The 21,632-nt window shown below is 49.4% G+C and overlaps 2 protein-coding genes across 5 annotated transcripts in view; one reads left to right on the top strand and one right to left on the bottom strand.

Moving 5' to 3' along the window:
• ZIC4 (Zic family member 4) overlaps nucleotides 1-18,895 on the bottom strand; it is a 35,326-nt gene extending 16,431 nt beyond the window's left edge. Inside the window, exons 1-3 of one of the 4 annotated variants that reach the window (XR_003035922.2) lie at nucleotides 18,791-18,894; nucleotides 15,983-16,096; nucleotides 11,733-13,069 (exon numbers count right to left, since the gene is read on the bottom strand). The gene's annotated coding sequence lies outside the window, so the exon portion shown is untranslated. Of the gene's footprint in view, nucleotides 1-1,181; nucleotides 1,534-3,678; nucleotides 4,166-11,732; nucleotides 13,070-15,982; nucleotides 16,097-18,790 lie in introns of those variants that run through there. The other 3 variants (XM_059888919.1, XM_059888920.1, XM_059888921.1) reach the window with 3 other exon arrangements.
• Nucleotides 6,539-11,164, top strand: ZIC1 (Zic family member 1). Its single transcript, XM_024995953.2, has 3 exons — nucleotides 6,539-8,412; nucleotides 9,855-10,018; nucleotides 10,732-11,164. Exons 1-3 carry the CDS (start codon nucleotides 7,431-7,433, stop codon nucleotides 10,927-10,929), a joined length of 1,344 nt encoding a protein of 447 aa, XP_024851721.1. The 5' UTR covers nucleotides 6,539-7,430; the 3' UTR covers nucleotides 10,930-11,164.
• Nucleotides 18,896-21,632: the final 2,737 nt, after the last annotated feature.

The following is a 21,632-nucleotide window of genomic DNA, read 5'->3' as shown; positions in this document are numbered from 1 at the left end:
TGTTTGGGAAGAAAAGACAGTCACTAGTTAAATGATTTCCTAACATGTTTGTATGGCAAGACTGTGTGGACTGAATGTATGAGTGAAAAAGAAAGTGCTGGTCTGAAGAGCTTTTCAGTGTTTCTTTGACTATTTTCAAATTTGGAAGGGAAAGAATTCTGCTGAGAACTGTCCCTCTTTACAGCAAAATAATATATCCTGGGCGATGAAAAATATTTAAAAAACATCATTTTCCAACTAGACTTTAATCTGTAAATTATTTGTGGGTCTCTTCGCAAATAGAGGTACGCACCCTTTCCATCAGCCAATGTTCGAACATGTTTCATGCCAGAAATTGAAATTTTTTAAATCTGAGAAGCCCCCATCATTTTCTTTAAACTTATTAATTAATTAAGTATAGCGAGAAGGCGGGCTGGGTGTCCTTGGGGAGGTTAGCAGGTTAAAAATTGAGTTGTAAGTGTTGAAACTGATAGGAGAGGGAGTTTTTTGCAGATTCGTAGCTCCTGTTATGCCCAAGGTGATGTGGAATCCCTAAACCTCATATGGCTTGCACCTCCTCACCCATTTGGAAGCGGTAGCTGTTGGTTTTTCAAAGTTAATGTAAAACTCATCAGATTGCGGGGAGATCTTTTCTATCATTTGGTCCTGTCTGTCCACATTTCTTGCTCAAGAAGCTCAGAAAGAACCCACTCCACCCCCAAAATATTCGCATTCCTTATCAGATTTACTTTGTGGATACAGCTACCCAGTCTTTGGCCATCTTAAAGACTTAAACCCATCCTGGGGAATCTCTGCATCTGTCAGGCAAGGCTGAAAGCAGTGGAGCAGCCAAACAGGCGATTCACCCAGCCCCAACCCTCAATTTGGACTAGAAAGACAAACAGTCATTGAAAAGTTCTCAGGCTGGACAAACACAGCAAGCTCTCTGTCAATGAGGACGTCTGCCTGTCTTGACACTCCAGCCCACAGAACAAGCAGTTGTTTAACTTGTTGAACCACAGGCCAAATCCAAGTGGGGCTCTGCTATCTCAAAGGCTTTCCAGTTCTCTGTGCTCAAAGATCTCTTTCTCTAGCCTTCAATCCCCAACCCAGGCTTGAACTGGCTTAGGTGTTTTCACCCTTCCCTCTCCCTTCTTTTCTAGGTTCAAGTCTGAGGGGTGGGGGTAGGGGGTTAGACTCACCTTTTCCCAGAGTGTTTTATTTATTTTCAATTCTTTCTAACCAAAAGGCATCTGTCCCCAAAGGTAATAAGCTCCTTCCCGCACAGATCAGGAAAGAAAGGAAGCCCAACTTCACATTCCTACAGAAGGGCGGCATGCTGGGAGTCCTTGCTCTAAAATTTCCTCATGGCAGGATGTCTGGCACAGGAAAAGTCCTGGTTGGTTGGAACTAATAGAATTTACTTTTTTGCTTCAGAGGGAAATGGGTGTGAGTTTCCCTAGAGACCTCTGTCCACCCACAATGCTGCCCGAGCCCTCCCTTGGAGAGGCTTGGGTCACTTCTACCCCCAGTCCTGGCGGTCCTTTGTGCATTATAAACCCAAAGGCATGCAAACAAATGTTTCAGAGGCTGGACTTCAGGCAGGCAACTGGGACCGACCTTAGGCTGCTCCTGTAGCAGCTCCATCACCGGCCTGTGCACGGAACCTGGGTAAATATCTTCTCCTTTGGTTCAAATTCTGACCCCACTTAGCAAGCCAGTCATCTCACTGAAGGAGGGGTAAGAGAATCTAGGAGCTGTCCCTGGGTCCCTGGACCTCAGATTATTGCCAACCCAGGGATCTAAAAGCCCTGAAAATTCTCGGCTTGGTTTCCCCCAAATGGTTGCTCCTGACTTGTCTCCTCTTCACTCCAGCCCTGGGCACTGAATCTCCAGCCGGGAGCACAACCTGGAAACTTATTAGAATCTGCCTTCCTTCCCTTGAGACAAGGAAAGGGTGCCAATGAGCATCGGTAATTCATCGTGTTAGGGGAGAGCCACAAAAGTGGGGCCAGTGGGTACAGGCAAAAGGCATCATTTTTCTTTGCGGGGGAACACCCAAGGCTGCACGTTGTGGGGTCGTGAAATCCAAAGGGAGTTTCCTGCCCAAGGTCAGAGGTCGTCTTCAGCCTGCTTCCCAAGCCAGCGATCTCAGTCCCGGAGCCTTACCCGCTGCTCCACACTTATTACCCCGCGGGCGCGCCGGCAAAGGGATGCCCGCCTCTCGGCCACAGTTCAGCCAGCGGGGCAGGTGCAGAGCGGGGGGCGGGGCGGGGGGGTGTTGCCTGCAGGATGCTTAGGAGCGTCCCTGCTAAAGGCAAAACGGCTCCCGGCCTCTGCCCGCGGTCTGCGCTCGCCAGCTGCACCCGGCACCTCCCGGGCTCCCCTCCGTTGGGCCCTCAGGCGCCAGGAAGTTGGGCTTCGAGGCTGAGTTGTGCGACGGCCTTGGCTCATTCTTCTGCTCCCTAGAGGGAGAAGCTAGGGTTCCTCCAGCTGGGAGCTGAAGTCGGGGCGACCTCCGTGTGTCCAGAATAGAATCTGCGTTAGTGGGTCCCTTAAAGGACCAGCCTGGACATTGAACCGTCCCTTTGAATCGCTCCCTGCCTCCAAGCTGCCGGCGGCTAAAGTGGAAGGGTACGTGGTGCCTCTTCGCGGGTCGCTCTGAGGCCATTGCTGTTGGAAAGGGGGTAGAAATATGACCTTGAAGTCCAAAGGGAGTTTCCTGCAGACGGTGCAGGCCAAGTTGCGGCCCCTCCAACGCCCCTTCTCCATTCCTAAGACCTCGCTGGCTCCCAGCTGTCCCCACGGACTATTCATCAACTCCAAACTTTCCTATTAAACCTTTGGGATACTGCTAGATTTCTTTCACAGTCTGACTCGGTTCCCGCCCCACTGGTCCCTAATTTCTAAGGCTTCTAGATGTCTAGGGTAGTGCCAAGAACCCCAGATAGCTGCGGCCTTCTCCCTTGGGAGCTAGTCGTAGCCCTAGTTCGCATCCGGGAGAAAGAAAGCCAAGTCCCCATTCCACGGGAGGCCGCGCGCAGAGAGTGGATCCAGCGGTCAGCGTCCCGAGGCAGGACCAGACCGCACGAGGGCGAGGATGCGGGCCCCGCAGCTGACCCAGCCGGCATCTCCCGGCAGGTTGGGGCGGAGAGGCTTCATCATCTTGCAGCCAGCCGGCCTAACTCGGCTCCTTTGACCCCGGAGAGGGGAGCCGTCCTGGGTGAGGGTGGGGGGCGCAGGACGGAGAAGCTGCCTACAGGCCCCCCCCCTCTCCTGCGCCGGCCCGGGGGCGAGGGAAGCTCAGGGCCATGACTCCCCTTCTGGTGCCAACGGTGGGGCACCCAGGCGATTTACAGAGAGGGGAGGGAAGGCGGACAGGCAACGAACTGCTCTTGGTCCGAGTGCCAGTGGGAGCCCCATTCATCCCCCTTGCCCACCCCCCTCTGAGTAGAAGGGATGGACTCATCCCCAGCGTAGCCTCTCTCCGCGGAAGGGCCCCCTCCTCCCCTCAGTGTCAGTGGGGTGGGGCCTATACCCACAGTTGGGGGGCTAAGGAGGGGGAAATGGGGATAAACATCTAGCTGGGCCTTTTACCCCAGAGGGGTTTGGGTGCCAGTGGCCGAGATAAGGGTGCGTTCTACCCCGCGGCTGGGGGTACAGGTCCGGTCAGCTTGCCCCCCGGACTCACGCACTTACCCTGCTCCACCTGTTGCCGAGATCGCCTCATTTCTGCACATCACTTTGGGGTGGCTGAGGGGGGACCACAGAACCCTCCAAGCCTCTCTTTTGTGGTTCCAGCGAGGCGGTCATCTTTCATTTCTCCTTTTCCAGCTTTCGGGGAGCAGTTAGGGAATGTATGATGAAGCAGAAATGAGCCGTCAGGATGATATTTTAATGGCTTATATGTCACGTTGGTGCATGTGGCTTTGAACTGGAGCCGCTTGCGTTTCCTGCAGAGAGCGCCGCAAATCCCACTTGATAACTTCTACAACCCACAACTTTTTTTTTTTTTTCCTCTCACATTCACTCTTACTCTGTATATTTGGACGCGTTTCCTAAAAATACCCTCTTGTCAACGTCCCCCTTGGATATTCCACGGACTGGAAAGAAGAGGACTGATTTTTCTTTTTTGAAGAATTATTTTCCCTCTTCCCCCCTCCCAACCCCTACCCTTCTCTCCTCAGTTCCCCTCCCTTGTTTTTTCTTTTTTTTGAAAAGCAGGCGAGGTGGGTTCAATATTTGTTCTCCCTGGTGAAAGCAGTACAGCCTCTAGAGAAAACTTCACCTTGCAGATAATATTTTTATGACTACCGTGAGGCAGGATCCAAATTCCCCTTACAGGAAACAGAAAAGACTCTGAGTGGCTCCACTATATCTTTTTTGAACAAAGTGTATGGCAGTTAAAACAAACAAACCCTCAATCCCTTTGCCTCCATTCCCCATCCCAGTTCTGCTCAAAGTTGGCAGGGAATTCAGGGGCTGCTGCACTCAGACTTGTTGCTGGGGACTGAACATTTGATTTTTTTTTCCTTTCTTTCTCAAATTTCTGTTTCCCAGCACAACAAGCTCAAATGCTCAGCCAGGTTCCCTCAGACACCAGGAAATCATCCCAACTAAAAGAAGTCCAGTTTTGAGGAGGGAGAACCCAGGAAAAGAGCAGCTCAGCTCACCAACCCCAAGCAGGAGTCTAGTTGGTGAAAAGACCAGAAAACCAGAAAGGAGGAGAGGCCGACTCTGACCCTGCCTTCCTGCAGCCAGTGCAGCCTGAGCAGGCAGCTGGGCAAAAATATTCATTTTCATTTTCCTCTCGCCCAGGCACTGGTGAGTTTCCTAACCGGGCTGCCTGTGAAAGGATGAGTTGAGGTCTCTTTGTCTGAGAAAAGAGTTTAGGGCTCTGATTCAGCTGCAAAGAAGCCAAATGAAGTTAGAAACAAAGGGCAAATTGAAGGATTCCGACTCTTGGCTTTTTGTGTTTTCCTTACTAGAAAATAATTAGACCTAATGAATATGCAGACGCTTCTGCTAAACCCTCGGCCCGGGCTGCTGGGTTTTAAACAGAGTTGTGGAGAAATGCAACCTTCATCCCCCAACCCCCCGTAACTGCATGCATTTTTTGAAATGCATAAATGTTGCTCGCCTTAATTGATTGAGTCACAGGGATTTTTTCCCCTGCTTTTAAGTGCCATACTCCTCTACCTTTCAACAATCATTTTAATATATAGTCAATGGCTCTTTGTGGACGGGACAAAAAGCAACTACGCGCAGTTGTTGAATAGACTTTGCGCTGGGCAAAGACAGGTTAATCGAGGGCTGCATCGCGAAAACAAGCGAGTGTTGTATGTTTGCACTGAATCCAAATGTCTGCATTTTCCTAACTAAATCAAAGGGAGTGTTATTTCTTTTTCTGCTCACTCATCTGAAGGTAAGTAAATTTTCTCTGGCGATCAAAAGCCTGGTCGGCAACAAAGACCGCGCCCGCTTTTTCCACCGTCCTGGTGTGGCGAGTTGCGGAATTTCAATAACTGTGACAAGGGTGACTGATTTGTGAACTAGAAAAGGTTTGAATGTCACAAAATTTACATTGGTCCTATCTATCGGAGATTTAAATACCAAAAAAGTATTCGGGGATTTCTAGGGAGCTCTGGGCAATCCTGAAGAACAATGGCGCGTTGGGAAATTTACAGTTTTACCTGAATGAAAGGGGCCCGGGTTGGGAACACGAGTGCATAGGGAGGGGTTAGCGGGAGGGGCAGACAAGGGAGACTAGGGAAAAGGGAGAAAAGAAAAGAATAACACAGGAAAGGAAAAAAGAAAAATCGGCAATAATGTTTTTAATTTGCTTAAAAAAAACAAAAACAAAAACAAATCAAACTTCAACCAGGAAAGTTAGAGCTCTGATCCACCTGTGCTTTTTGTTTTTCTCGGGGGGGGGGTGTGGGTAGGGCACAAAAAGCCTGATTGATTTAATAACAGTGAGAAAAATCGAGGCAACCGCTCATCCTGAGAAATAACATTTCTTGTGAAGAGAGAGTGGAGTGTCTGTGTGCTCCCGCGATCTTAAATTATAAGCAGGAGGGGGACGAAGCAAGAGGGAAGCAAACTTCAAAAGGACCAAATAACAAAAGCCTCCTTTGCTTCCCTTCAAGGCGGGGACAGGGGAAAAGAAAGAAAAGAAAGTTGCTGAATCGGGACATTCTGGAAGTGCCTTAGCTGTGTTTACCAGCCCCATCCCCGCCTCCTGTTCTCGGGGACGCCCGAAGTCGCTAATCGCTCAGCTAAGAGCAGGTTTGCAGAAGGACAAGATAAGAGAAAGACAGAGAGGTGGAGAGGGAGAGGGGTACGAATAAAAAGAGAGAGAGAGAATGTATATGACTGCGAAAAGGAAAAGAAATTGTGGCAAAAATGTTTTTCCATGAGAAGAGGGAAAATTTTGGTTTAAAAAAAAAAAAAAAAGTTGCTACTCCTGGCAGCCCTGTTTGTCAAAAGGGGATGTCAAGCGCTTTACAATACCTGGGATTGATGAGGCGGGCGGGCCAATGAACGGCGCGCGGCGCCTCGGCGCGCCCTCCGTTGGCGCGGCGGCTGCGGGCGGGGGGAGTGCCGGCACACCAATGGGCGCCCGCGTCAGCAGCACGTGACGCCTCCCCCTGCTCCCATTCATCAAGGGGGGGACGGTGTCGTCCTTTCAATTCATTTATCTGCAGGAATGATTGCTGCTATCAGTCTCGCGCTCACCGCCCGGCTGAGGAGGTGAAAGTTTCTCCCCAGGAAGATAAACCGCAAAAGACAATATTGTGCATGATTTGCGCCTTTTCTTTGGCTTTTTCCTTCTTTCTTTTTTTCTCCCCCTCCCCCCCCCTTTTTTTTTGCAAAAAGCAGAGGGGGAAAAAGGAGAGTGAAGGAGCGAGGAGGCGAGCCTGAGAGAAAGGAGAGTGAGAGAAAAGAAAGGGCGAGGGGCTAGTGGAGAAGTGAGGAGGGGCGTACGGAGCGAGGCGGAGAGAGAGCGAGCAGTCGCGGCTCCGGCGCTCACATTCCTCTATGCTACAAATCCGGGAGGAAGTTTTTTTGGGGGGCTGAGATGCTCCATGCCTTTCCCCGGGCAGCCTTGACGCGGGGTCCTCTCGGCAGAAACTGAGCGACGAGAAAGTGAGAGCCGGGCCGGCGGGGTCCGCTCGGCGGGCGCCGGAGCCCGCTTTGCTCGCGGCCCGCAGCCGTCCGGCTTCCCTGCGCTTGGCCAGGCGGGCGCCCCGGCGCACCGCGCCGCTGCCTGCGGGCTAGGACTTCGCGAGGTGGGTCGACTCCTCCTCCCTCCTCTTCTTCTTCCTCCTCTTCCTCCGCCTCCCGTTCCTCCTCCTCCACCACCACCTCCTCCTCCTCCTAATTTTCCCTCCTCGGCGGGCGAGGGTGGGGGGGGCGGGGGAGGCCGGGGCTCGCCCCGAGCAGCCACGATGCTCCTGGACGCCGGCCCCCAGTACCCCGCGATCGGCGTGACCACTTTTGGCGCGTCCCGCCACCACTCGGCGGGCGACGTGGCCGAGAGAGACGTGGGCCTGGGCATCAACCCGTTCGCCGACGGCATGGGTGCCTTCAAGCTCAACCCCAGCTCGCACGAGCTGGCCTCCGCGGGCCAGACAGCCTTCACATCCCAGGCTCCCGGCTACGCGGCTGCGGCGGCCCTGGGACATCACCACCACCCGGGCCACGTCGGCTCCTATTCGAGCGCAGCCTTCAACTCCACGCGGGACTTTCTGTTCCGCAACCGGGGCTTTGGCGACGCGGCGGCTGCAGCCAGCGCGCAACACAGTCTGTTCGCGGCTTCAGCCGGGAGCTTCGGGGGCCCACACGGCCACACGGACGCCGCGGGCCACCTCCTCTTCCCCGGCCTTCACGAGCAGGCGGCGGGCCATGCATCGCCCAATGTGGTCAACGGGCAGATGAGGCTTGGCTTCTCGGGGGACATGTACCCGCGGCCCGAGCAGTACGGCCAGGTGACCAGTCCGCGTTCAGAGCACTATGCCGCGCCGCAGCTGCACGGCTACGGGCCCATGAACGTGAACATGGCCGCTCACCACGGCGCTGGCGCCTTCTTCCGCTACATGCGCCAGCCCATCAAACAGGAGCTCATCTGCAAGTGGATCGAGCCTGAGCAGCTGGCCAACCCCAAAAAGTCGTGCAACAAAACTTTCAGCACCATGCACGAGCTGGTCACGCACGTCACTGTGGAGCACGTCGGCGGACCGGAGCAGAGTAACCACATCTGCTTCTGGGAGGAGTGTCCGCGCGAGGGCAAGCCCTTCAAAGCCAAATACAAACTGGTCAACCACATCCGCGTGCACACGGGAGAGAAGCCCTTCCCCTGCCCCTTCCCTGGCTGCGGCAAGGTCTTCGCCCGTTCTGAGAACTTAAAGATCCACAAAAGGACGCACACAGGTACGGAAACGGCTGTCCTAGACAGCCCTCGGTTCCCTATCCCGACCCTGGGACCCACATTTCAAAAGTCAGCGGCGGGAGTGCACAAACCCGGCCTCGGTTGGGTCTGGAAGTAAGATTTCAGCAGACAGACAGCGAAAGTGTGCTCTGGGTTTTAGTTTGAGGTTTGAAAGTCTAATGAAGTATAGAGAAGGTTGGAGGAGAAGGATCTGGGCATATAGATTTTTAAATAAGAACTAAAAAAGGCCGGGAGAGCTAAGAGACAAACCGGCTTTGGGGAGCCCTTGGTGCGCGAGAAGCCGAGAGAGGTGGCTGGCTCCCGGCGGCGGTGGAGGCGGAGGCGGAGGCGCCAACCGCTTCAGCTGCAGGCAAATCTAAACGTTTGCTTCCAGCCAACATCCCTTCTCCACGCACCTTAGTGAGGACTTTGCCAAAGGGAGGAATTGAGGAAACTGGAGGAGATCGGATGAAAGGGCATAGAAACAAAAACAGGGACAGAAAAGAGGGGGTGGCGGTGGTGAAAGCAAGTCAGTCGGGCCTGTGGAGGCTTTTGGAGGTTTATGCATATTTAAAGAGCCCCGAATTTAATAACGACTTGTTTGTAAGTAGATTCGAGGAGTCGGGAGAATCGGCAGAAGGCGGAGAATTCCTTTTTGTCAATTAGATTCTATGAGGACGTTTTCAAAACACCGAATACCTTGAGTTGGCCTTTAAAAATAAAGAGACCAGTCGGGAGCCGTTAAAAGAAAAGTTCGCGGCGAGTTTAGGGCTGCAATCTGGGTCGGGCAGGCCCTTCTGGGCTTCTTGGGCCAACAAAGCCGGGAATGCTGCTTCATGGTTCTAGTGGGCCCGGGTGATTTCTGAGAATCGCGTTTGGAACTTGGCGTTTAACGCCTGAGTCAGAGAAGAACTTGCAGTGCTGAGCTCTCGGCCCAGATTATCCTATAAAATGTGTATAGGAGGTGGGGTGGGGTGGGGGCGGCGACGGCGACAAGGAGGGTGCGGAGCGTTGAGGAGGGGGTAGGGGGAGGAGAGAAGAGCCAAACAGTAGGAGAATACGCCCGGAAAATGAAAATTAGAAACCGAGAGCTAGGTAGAAGCTTCCCGGAGTTGTCTGTATAGCCCCGGGCCTAAAAACCTGCAGCCAGACCTGCTGCTACTCTGGGATCTAAAAAACTACCACCACCACCACCACCAATAATAATAATAATATAGTAAAATCTGGATCTAATTGGATTGAGTTAAAATAGTTCAGATGTTTATAATTCCAACGCAGATATATTGTTTCATTAACGACCCGGGTTTTGAGCTTGAAAAGTCCTAACCCTGAGCCGCTGCTTTTTTTCATTTTTGTCTTTACTTTTAATATTTGTTTATTTTTTTTTAAAGAGCCGCGGGGTTTGTTCTAATCAGACCTCTCTGTTTCTCGCCTTTCGCACCAGGGGAGAAGCCCTTCAAGTGCGAGTTCGAGGGCTGCGACCGACGCTTTGCCAATAGCAGCGATCGCAAGAAGCACATGCACGTGCATACAAGCGACAAGCCCTATCTTTGCAAGATGTGCGACAAGTCCTACACGCACCCCAGCTCGCTGCGCAAACACATGAAGGTAATCGCCGCGCTCTCGCCGCCCGCCTTGGAGCCAGGAGCCCTCGCAGCTCTTCGGCCGGGGTCTGGCGGCGAGTGGCAGCTGGGCTGTGGCAGGAGCCGGCAGAGGCGGAAAGGCCACGATTCCTCTTTGCAGACTGCGCAGAAAGGGCGGGGGCTGGAAAAGGGGATGTGGGTACCCAAGGCCCTTCTAAATTTACTGTTTAATAATGAAAGTCAAAAGAAGCGAGCAGAGGCTGCGACTGAGGGGGAGCCAGGACAGTCCCGGCTGGATGATGCTGCCGAAGCTGCGGCCTCGGCGGCTTGGCTGGCAGCGCCTGCACGGAGTTGGGGTCTTGCTCGCGGGCCTGAGTGCTGGCTCACCTAACCCTGAGCCAGCAAATTTCAGCGGCTGCTGGGGAGCGTGTGTGTGGGGGGGGACACCATCTCGGGCTCTGGCCTCACATCCAGCCTCCTGCTTCCCAGATCTGTTTTCTTTTGTGAGTCGGGGGTAGCTGGGGGCACTGTCCTTTCCTGGAGCCGGGTCTCTGCAGCGCGCCGAGGCGGGGCAACCAAGCCCAAGTCCCACGGGTCGGGCCTCCCTGGAGTTCAAGGGGATCCAGGGCTCCGGGGTAGGGGGTTGGGGGACTGCAGGCAGCGCTCAGCCTTCATGCTCCCTTAGCGGCCGCCGTGGCGGCTCTTTATCTCCGTAAAAACGCGACTTTATTCCCGCAGGTCCATGAATCCTCCTCGCAGGGCTCGCAACCTTCGCCTGCCGCCAGCTCGGGCTACGAGTCCTCCACGCCGCCCACCATCGTGTCTCCCTCCACAGACAACCCGACCACCAGCTCCCTGTCGCCCTCATCCTCCGCGGTCCACCACACAGCCGGCCACAGCGCGCTCTCTTCCAATTTTAACGAATGGTACGTTTAAAATCAGAAACAAAACACCGAACAAAACCCTATTTAAGAGACTGAGCACACACGCGTATACAACACATAACTGAAAGAACCCTGAGCATCAAAACAGCATCCCCACCCACCCCCCCAATCCTGTTTTTTTCTAAACCTGCCGATAGAACCAGGACCGAGTGAGAGAAAGCACCAAACCTTTACTTTTTTTCTTTTTTCTTTTTTTTGGCAAAGGCTTGGTAGCCAACGGGTGGGAGGGTGGGCAAGGAGAAGGCGGCGCCTGACCAAATGCCGCCAACCCCGAGGGCCGGTTTCTCTTGGGAATCGGAACAAGCTCTCTGGGATTCGGCCTTTTTTTTTTTTTTTTTTGCTTTGCATTCTTGTAAATACAGAATTATTAGCTTAAAACTGTACTGTTGGATTCTGTATATAGTTATATCTCGGTTGGAACGGGCGGGTGGGATCGTGGCGTTGTGGTCTTTGCATTGGGGGAGGGGGGAGGGGCCGGGCGGGAGCGGGAGGGGGAGGGGAAGGGGGGTTGGGAGGCCGAAAGCCAACTGTTTGTACTGAATGGCAAGAATGTTCTAGTAAATGTGTACCAAAATGTGAATTACTTTGTACGATTACAGTCTCCACGTCGACCTAACAGAATATTATTGGTATTAATGTGCTTTTTTTGTATAAAGTGCAAACATTTCGTCCCAAAGTCTAAGTACCTTAGTGCAGTAAAATGTTGTTTCACGTCCTGTCAAGAATTCGTATAGTACGAGCCTGGATCTGCGTGTCAAACTGTTCCATTTGTTTATGTAAAGTGATATTAAAAAAAGATATAAACTATAACTGTCCAGTTGCTTTTGGCAAAAGATACAACCACATAATGTATATAATTCCTAGTTTCCATATTTATCCGCATGTAAAGGGCCGGTTTATTCATGTTACAGCTATTCAATATTTATGGCTAGAAGAACTCGTATGTACACTTTAGTTTCCAGAACTGTTTGGTAACCTTTCGTACCTTATTAAAGATTCTGAAATCTCAGTGATTGTAGTAGGAATTTCTTCTTCACTCCCAGCAACCTGCTGCCTCTTCTACCAGCCTTACTGGGTCTCGGAAAAGCTCACCAGTCTTCCCTTTCTGTCATTGCAGGTCGTATAAACATGATAAATGAAAGCTACCCTGCTGGCTCTCCGAGAGGGTGTAATTAGTATTTATATCAAAATTTATGAAACAAATTTTCGGCCGCAGTATAATTTAAATGACCTTTGCAGACGTAGAATAACAACCATAAAAATAACAGAAATAGATTGCACAGGCAACATCAATATTAATGCAGGCGAATTGTCAGAAGCTCAGGGGCTGGATCTGCAGCTTTGCAAATGAACTTGCAGCCTAGGGTTCCGCTGTCCCCCAAATTAAATTCCCCCAGCTGAAACCAAGTTGCAGATTTACAATATCATATTTTAAATTGCCATCTTCAATTAAACCATTTATGGCCATAACTAATTTTCAGGATGTCGATGCATGTTTTTCCAGGCCTGCCTTCTTTGTACAAAAGTAAACGTCCATAAAGCGTTTTACTTATATTTCTTCAAACGTGATGCTAATTTAAATTAATTACCTCCTATAATGTGTTATTATTCCTATAATTTTGCCACTGTTATTAGTTCTCTCAAAAATACATCTAGGGAAGAGAATTATTTTATGTAATTTGATTATCTTTCTATCTCTTTTATTTATTTCTCATTTACTTAAGAAATTCGTTCCATTGGCTGGCGTTGATACAGTAAATTTGTAAATGAGGAGACAATATAAAAAATCTAAATTACTTGTGCTTAATGACTGTAGCAGAACGCCTTTTCTCTAAATCAGATTGTCTTTCTTGCAGTTTAGTTTGATAGATTTGCAAGCTATGCTGCTCCCTCGAAGTTAGCTGCACTGGTAGGAACGCAAGCTTCTTTGTCTCTGGTTGTAGCTTGCATGATCGCCCCATTAAGCAGACAGCGTAGCCGGAGATCACAAATCAGGGTCTTGGCTGTAGCTGCAAGGGTGTGGATGGGTCAGAGCTGGAAGCAGAAACTGACCTCACCGAAGGCCAGGAGGAACCCAGACTTGGATGTTTAATATACTGTGTGTATTCAGGAAGTCACAGGCCGCACTGACTCTGAGAATGAAAGCAAGAGGGAAAAACCCTCAAGAGTATAAGAACCCCTAAAATACATCTGTTCCAAAGTATACCTTCAACCCATTACAGTCAAAATGTTAAATTCTCTTAAATTTTGGGGGGCTTGTCCTTTTGTTGCTTGCTCTTTGTATTTGTCACTTTTAGTCAACAAAATTTTATTGGGTAAGGAGGGGATTTACTACACTTTCTGCAGCACATCAAAAAACTAGAGCTGGTGGTGTTTAACTTAAAAAAAATGTTATTGTGATCTATAAGAGTAGATATCAACCTTTCATGAAAAGAGCGCCACCTTGCAAGGTTTGGTGAGATTTAAGGAAGTCGGAACACCTAAGCAGGAATTGCTGCTGGTTCTGAAATTTTGTGAGAGTAGAAGCTGCCTCCCAATGGCTTTGGAGGTATAAAACTAACAGCATAGTATTTGAAGTGACTCCAGACATTAGGCCCAATAATTAATAAACCTAGAAAGAAGAATAAAAATAGCTCAACTTTCTAGGAAGGAAAAGTAAGCACCTCAAAAAATAATACTTTCCTTTAGAGATCAGAATTTCTGGGAGACTGATATAATATTCATAATAATAACAGTACCTTTGTAACTTTGTTAGGATGTTAACATTTAGGAAGATAGTCAATGAGTGCATTTTTTGACTATTCCTGAAAGCAGTTTACCTCAAAATTTCAAATATAAATGTCTCATGATTTGTTATATATCTGATACTCTTTTAAACTTTAATAAAAGTATAATAATGAAATATCATACTGTGATATATGAGTTAAATAGGATATTTTAAATATAAATTTTAGGGATAAATATTTACTTCACAACTACTTCATAGTGTAAAAAAAAATTTTAGACATTGAAGGTCAAATAATTTTTTTTAAAAAACCACAAAGCCATTTGAGGAGTACTGTGTGTGTGAATAATCACACTCACCAGAAAGGAATTTTTCTAGTAGCAGCCAATATTTATGTCAATTCCTCTTATGCATTCTCTTTTCTAACACTTACCACAAAGAAAAAGTCATTAATGATGTAGGTTGCCTAAAATAATGCTTCATACGTAAATGTAGTCTATTATTTTGCTGGTACCTTTAATGTCTGCTTGTTGAGATGTATTCTTCATACTTTTCTTCATGGGCTATTAGGTTTTGAAATACATGAATGTGAACAGCGAAATATATTGTTAGACCCTATTTAGCAGGAGCTGAAGATGCTGCAAATGGCTGGTTTCTGTGTGTAGTTGTGGATTTTGATTTAGGCAGAAAGTTGTCCTGGTTCATATTTTGACTGCATTGTATTCTGTTACTATCAAATGATAAGAACAGCTAACAAGTTATTAAAAAGTTATATTGTGTCAACAAAAAATGCCTGAGTACAAGCAATCATATTTGAGAAATGAAGAGAAATGAGTTGTGGTACGTGTGTGTGTACATTTATAGAGTAAGCATGTAAATATACAAGCACCATTTATGTGGGGGCTAATTTTCAAACATTTCAGGTCCTTTGTTTTCGTCTTCAAAAGCTACCCCCAACTGCTTTAAGCATTTGCAGCTGATGATTTTGATTTTTTAAAGTCAAGCATTCAAGTTAACCTTTAAGAAGCAAACCACCTCCAAAAGAAAGATGTAACCTTTCAATTGCCCCATATGCTTATCATTTTTTTTTCTTTTTCCTTTTTTTTGCTTTAGCTGACAATGAAAATAACACTAACCTTCTTTGCTGATGGGCCTGGCATTTAGATGTTTTTATTTGTTGATGGGGAAGTTTTCTCAGAACTTTTAAAGGCTGGCAACAGAACTAAATTCCCCAAATACCTTACCCAGCCTTGAAACCTTCCCGATGTTCCCTTTTCGAGGTCAAATTGTGATCAGTGTCCTGGAACCCTTGTGAATAAGTGCTGGTGGAGTTGGTACCTGAGCATTACTGCTTTTCAGGAAGCAGCTTGGGGAAGGCCATGGTCCTTAAAGAGCATCAATTTATGATGGGTTGGGGAGGAACTCACCATATGTGGTTTGGCAAAATCAAAATGAAGGCACTGAGCTTGTGCCTTTAATTATTTGTGAGCTAGGTATGATGTCAGCAGATTCCCAACTCACATTTCTTTTTTCCAACTCAAAATACTAATTACAAATTTATCTTCTCCTGTCTAGGTATAGAGTTCTCCTTGTTTCTAGCATCAAATGTAGTTCTTAGAACTATGTGTTCATATAAGGAAAACAAAGTCTTTGTTGTTTTCATAAAATTTGCCGCAGTTGATATCACTGTCTGATTTTAGAATTCTTGAAAATAGAGTGGCAATGGAAAGATTTATGTCATCTATGCCAGGCAAACCACTAAAGGTTCATATTACTCAGGTTTTTTTTTTTTTTCCAACTTTTTACCAACTCATTCACATCAGTAATATGTATCCATTTAAACTGGTTATATATACAGAATGTAAGAATTTATGGGGGTAACTATAGAGCAATCTCTTTTTTCAAATGGTAATCACTAGTTTGGGGTTAGAAATAAGAAAAAAATGTTAGTAACTTCCTATAGCATGTCACATTTGAGCCTTTCCCTCAAAATTTTTTGCAACTATAATGGCATAATATTAAAAAAATAAGGGAAGTGTTCTCTATTTATCTATGCAAGGCTGGTTCACTCCAGAATATCTCACCAAGCAAGAGGAAACATGATCAGGCCAAACAAACCAGGGGCTATTTTTACCATGCAAACTGAATTCTGGCATTAGTTCCTAACGTTTATTTCCACTTTAGAGCAAGGACCTGAAACAGTATGAAGTTTCCAATTGATGCTATACTGGAGGTGGGTTTTTCAAGAATAAGAAACTGACTTTAGCTATCTAGTATGGAAAAAAAACAACATTGTTTGGCAATAATACTAGAGACTCACCATTGTCTGTCAGTTGTCCACAAAATTTTGGCTGTCTCTGACATAGCGGGTGTACTTTGTAAGTCTATGCGTAAGAATTCATGGGTTGTGAATCTTACACAGTGATATTTTTACCTACAACATACACAAGAATCAATTATTAAGCGTGGATATAAACAGATGGGAATGCTATCTTAAAAAAAAAAAGACGTTCAAAGGCTAGCGACTTTAACAAACTTTTAAAAAGTATGATTATTTTGCATCTACTTTTGTATAAAAATCCCCATTAAGCTACAGAAAACAAGGAGAAAAAGGTGAGAGAAGCTCATATCCTAACTCCTTTAAATTTTTTTTTCTGTCCATCCGGGAAAATCCTAGCCTCTGGCAAAGAAAACTGAAAGTTGTGGAGGAAGGTAAAACCACGAAAAAGGATCGGGGTGGGTGAGTCTGTGAGTCAAAGAAGATTTTTGTCCTGGAGAATTTCTTGGAAACATATAGACAGAGGCTTTGGAGGTGAGTTTGTGGTGGTGGGATGGAACACCAAGGTTTCCTCACAGCACCTTCATCAAAGGTCTAGCGGTCAGCGTTTGACGGGCCCCCTACGCCACCCTGCAACCCAGAGAGGTGCTTTCCAAGTCACTGCCGCGGGCTGGGGCTCTGGCTGGGAGAGTAGTGCGCATGCGCGGCCCGTGGCCCGCGATTCCACGTGCTGATGAATATGCATGAGGCGTCCCCCGCCCACGCGGGCCGCGGAGGAAACAGCTCTGAGGCTTCGGCCTGCGAAAGCCTGTGGTCTGGCTGCCAAAATAGTGTGGCGAGGAAGCTGCACGTGTTTGTTTTGAAACCTCGCGGGTTTAAGTGAGATCAGCAAGCCAGGCAGACAGCGTAGGCTCCAGCAATTGGGTGGGCCCTGCAATTTCCCCTTCCTTAAAGACCGCCCCGGTGGACCACGAACCATGCAGCTTAGAAGCGGTCCTCCTCCTGTCCCCTTCCAGGGAGCTGGCATCATGGCTTTTCTAGTCACCTGGCCCCTCTCCAGTCACAGACCCCACGCCTGAGATGGTGGGCAGGGTACTAAGGGTTTTCCTATCACCCACCCTCTTTCTTTGCTCTGATTCAGGCCTGTCTTTGTCTTTCTCCTCCTTTTCCTTTTTCTCTCCGGGTTCCCAGTCCTGTTTCTGACTGTGTCCCCCAGTCCCTACCCACTCATCTGGTGGACTATCAGCCCCTTGTTTGAACAACTGCTCTAAGGTTTTAACTCCACCCTTCCCAAATAAAACGTGCGCTCACGCACGTGTAAGAGCTGGTGTAGTTCTATTAAGCTCAAAAGTAGCCACGGGTGGAGGAACTACTCTGTCCAGGAGACCTGGTAAGTGTAGGGTTTGGGGAGAAAAGCCCAGAGTTCAGGCGCTGGGCTATTGCTTTGCTTTCCAGGTGACGTTCTTTGGGTTCTGCCCTTTTCATGATATTTTGTGGCCAATGTGCTGACATTCCAGAGTGAGTGCATAAATTGTCTGGTGGAGTGACTAACACTTGTAAGCACAGGGGAGGGGTAGTGGAGCGCCCCTGGTTCCTCCATCCTCACACCAGTGTCCATGGAGTTAGGCTTCTGAGTGTTTCTGTCAAAAGTCCTAGGTTCCATAACATCAGAAAATGGCTCCCAGACAGGTCCCAATCCTCCTCTGAATTTTACTTTCAAGTAGAGGCAGACCCATTCCATGGGGCCCACCCCTTTTGCTTCCCTCACTGCCAACAGGAGAGGCCTTTTGTCACTGCCCGGTTCTCAGTGCAGCTAACCAAGAGCCAGCTTCACTCCTGCCAGTTCTGAGATCCCAGCGCCATAGCATCATTTCACCTGGCAGCCATCACTAGCCAAGTCTTCAGCTTTGAAACTGGAAGTGCAGCAGAGGGGTTGTGGAAACGTTCCTGCTAGGAAAAGGCCTACCCGGAGGCCTCCGAGTCTCGAGTCTCAGAGCTAAATAACATAAGGGTGGCTGGATTAGAGCTGCCGGGGGACCTGGGCCTGGGGAGGCCTGGCGAGGCCTGGCAGAAGTCAACCAACCTGGGTTCGGTCCCAAGGACTCGGTGGAAAGGGGTTGGCGCATCAGAGTTCTCTTGTTCGAGGTCCCGGGAGGACAGTGCACCCCGCGTCTATTTAGGGGAGAAGAGGCCCTCGATCCACCGAACCTCCGTTAAAAGGGACACTCCACAGGAAACTCGCTCCGATTTGGGTCCCTTTGTGTTTTAATATGTTGGGAGGGAGGTGCAATTTTAATTCTTAACTCTACGCTAATTACGAAGACCTGAGTCGGCTCCTTCTAAGCAGAAAGCTCAAACTCAGCGTGGGTTCCTGCGTTCTTGCCCCAAAGGCCAAGGCCCAAAGAACCTTTTTCTTTTGGCTTGGGGCTCGAGGGGAGGGAGGGGCGGGAACGGGAGCGGGCCGGGTTCCGCGAGCCGGCAGCCCTGCGTGGCTGACAGGCCCGGCTTCCCCGCTTGGCCGCCAGAGTCCGTGCGGGCGACGCGGTTGCCCTCTCCGGGCCAGAGAGTTGGGGACGCCCCTTCCCCGCCCCCGGCGCCCCTAGCGCCCCCAGCGCCCCCGGGGTCGGCGCCAGAGACCTGGCGGCCCGGAGGCTCTGACTTGAGGCGGCGAGGCGGGCTCTGGGGCCTCCCCGAGCCAGGCCGAGTTTAGTCTGAGGAAGCGACGGCGGGGGACGCGGGTCAGGGCCAAGGAATCGGGGACCCCAACCGGACAGGCGCTTTCTTCCCCTCCCCCTCCCTCCGCCCCAGTCCCAGCCCCTGCCCAAGTTGCCTGTATCCGGTAGGACTGACCGTCTGCCCGGCCTTACTCTGCTGCCAACCTTGCCCGAAATCTAGACCCCAGATCCGGTAAGTCGCGTTCTCCCCTCACCCCGCCCTGCCACCTTTCTAGCGGACTCCGCGGGCGGCTGCGTGTGCGCGCGAGCCGCTGGAGGCGCGCGCCGAGAACTTGGGCCCCTGCGGCTGGTGTGTGTGAACACACTACCCGAAGTAGTCAGAGGTGTCGCGGGCTCCCCTGTGAGGATGGAGCGGAGGGGGGTGGTCCAGCCTCGCTCCTCTGGATCCTCTTTGTCCCTGTGGACACCCCCTAAAGCTATCTTTTAAGAATAAGCTTTCTGCTGGTCTCTAAAGTGTGTGTGTGTGTTGGGGGAGGGAAGCAGGGGAGGAGAATTGCTCCTTCCCCTAAGCAGTTTCTAATTCCTGAGGTCCCCAACAAAGTTTACTCATGATCTCCATTCGAATGCTGTGAAGTTATTATCATTACTATTTCAAGTGAAGATTTCTGAGAGTCACAGCTTCTCAGATATACGTGCCTCTGGAGGGCATTTCGACAATTACCTTGTCCACTAACTCCTCTCCCTTCCCACTGGAAAAAAAATAAACTTAATTTTTCAGTAGTTGCCTTAGGACACGTCGTTTACAAGTTCCTAATGTGAGGGAAGAAGGGAAGAAAGAAAAACAACCTTGCCATTTCTCGTTGGGACTCCGCGTGCTCTGTTATTGAAATGTGAAGGATGGATTTTGGGGGGGGGGGGAGGGGAAGGCAGGGCGCTGGAAGAGTGCTTTTGAACCGAGCAGCCCTGTTGCACGGGGCTGACCTTTGGCTGACACAGCCACGGAGCGGGCCGTTAGTTAACGAGGATTTGATACATTAGACATTCGAGCTGGGCGTGTAAACCCACACTCTGAATCCAGATTTCGCTCAAATTAGTGTACGAGGAAATGATCTTTTTAAGTCCTGAGGCTTAACCAAGTGTCAGGAGGGCCGATTGCTTCCTGAAAAGGGCAGCGAAAGACACTATGTAAAAGGCACATTCACTGCTCCTTAAAAAACAAACAAAATCAACCCCCCAAATCATCTTTGAAAGATTTCCGAAATCCTCCAAGTCACTCCTTTTAAGTGATGCTTATAAATAAGGCTAATCATCTCGTTCTAGTGAATTCTGTTGTATTAATTCCTAACACGAGGCCAAGCTGTGAAGACAGTGTCACAGTTATGGATATATAATGTGTGTGTGCATGGAAATATATACACGTATATGATATATATTTAATACACATTTATATAATTTTTTTTCTCATTAATCGCTGGAGATGTTAGAATGTGACAGTTCATTTCTGCCAGGCAGTGGGGGCACATATGGAGGGGAAAGTCACAGATTTTAAAACCGTTTCAAAGTTGACGCGTCTCGATTTAATTTGGTTCGACTCGTGTCCAGACTTCGGAGCCCATCAAGGGAAGGCAGGCTGGACACGGGGATCCCGGGCCTGGCGCGGCGGCGGAACCTGCAGCTCGCCAGCCTCACGGATGAGACTGAAGTTGGGGACTTGGCTGTGACAGTGGAATAGGAAGCCAGTTGGAGGCTGCAGCGGCTCCCGCGGTATTTACTGACTTTGGAAAGGTGTGATTTTATTTAAGTTGACAATAGAGCTCCAACTTCAAAAAAAAAAACAAAAAAGAAGCACCCCTAGAAAATGTTTTTCTCCTCCTCCCAAAAGCAGAGCCTGCGAAATGGTCTGAATTGGAGAGAGGGGGGAGAAATTCTCTCCTGCGTAAGTTCCCAGCCATTCTTAGGGTGGAAAGGGGAGGAGGAATCTGTGTCCTGCAGCCCTGCAAAGGCCGATTTCCCTCAACTACTATCCTGGGGGAGGGTCGCAGCAGCCGTGGCAGTTTTCTACACCTGAGTGTTGGATTCTGCCTCAGGTTTTGCTGGGGCTGCACAGGGGCGGTTTCTGGGACCAGAGTTTATTAGGCAAAGCAATTTTTGGCCTCAAATCTTTGTTCTGGGAGTCTGCCTCCAATCCCCTCTTGTCCTCTGAGTGTGGATAAAAAGATGGAAAATTAACTATCATGAAAAGAAAGAGACAGTTTAAAAACAAGGATGCTAGGGGAGAGAAGTGATTCTCCCAGACCTATGATGAAGAAATTCAGACAGGACCCAGGAGAGGTACGGGATTCATTCCAGACAGAGCTCTGTAGACCCAGTCCCACGCACAGGCTGACAGGCTCGCGTGTCCCCCACCTTTAGGATCAGGGCAACTGAGCGGGCGGATCACTTTTCTGGATTCAGGCTCTGACCCCCTTTTGAAAAATCACACCTCTGCACAATCTTGAGAACCCCTAAGGTTTGGGAGGGTTACAAAAGCTGGCCTAATGGTGAACAGGAGAGTAGGGGAAGAAGGAAAGGTTGGGAGTGGAGAGAGCAGAGTTTGCTGCCAGTCCTCTTCAAGATCGAGTTCATTTTTCCCTGGTGGCGGGTCCCAGGTTTGGAGCATCAGCAACCGGTGCTTGGGGGAGAAACTCTCTGGATCACCAACTGCCAAGTTGTGTCAAGTTTGAGGTTGAAAAACGGTGGGTCTGTTTCATTTTAAGGTCCACTTCTGGAGTCAGTGGAAACCATCTAACGTTGACTTTTATAAAGAGTGGAAGGAAGGAAGCCCCCGCAGCTTGCAGACTAGTCTGGAGTTTCTTTGGCCCTCTTGTCTAGACCGCCCACCCACGTCCAGCCCCGGGAGTCTCCAGGAGCGCTGGAGCTTCTGCACGCGGTCCGGAGTCTGGGTGCCCGCTTGTGCTCGGAAGCCACGGACGCTGTGGTTCTGACTGCCGCAGGACTTTCTGGCGGGCGCCAGGGCT

The sequence above is a fragment of the Bos taurus genome, chromosome 1, assembly GCF_002263795.3.
Source record: "Bos taurus isolate L1 Dominette 01449 registration number 42190680 breed Hereford chromosome 1, ARS-UCD2.0, whole genome shotgun sequence".
NCBI classification, from domain to species: domain Eukaryota; kingdom Metazoa; phylum Chordata; class Mammalia; order Artiodactyla; family Bovidae; genus Bos; species Bos taurus.
The sequence above is the reverse complement of the archived record's forward strand: the minus strand, read 5'-3'. Positions and strand labels throughout refer to the sequence as shown.

Bases quoted from the DNA above. Each gene is read 5' to 3' on its own strand.
- ZIC1 (XM_024995953.2), top strand. From the start codon at position 7,431: ATGCTCCTGGACGCCGGCCCCCAGTACCCCGCGATCGGCGTGACCACT. The intron at 8,413-9,854 runs GTACGGAAACGG...CTTTCGCACCAG, and splicing joins CCACAAAAGGACGCACACAG to GGGAGAAGCCCTTCAAGTGC. The intron at 10,019-10,731 runs GTAATCGCCGCG...TTATTCCCGCAG, and splicing joins CGCTGCGCAAACACATGAAG to GTCCATGAATCCTCCTCGCA.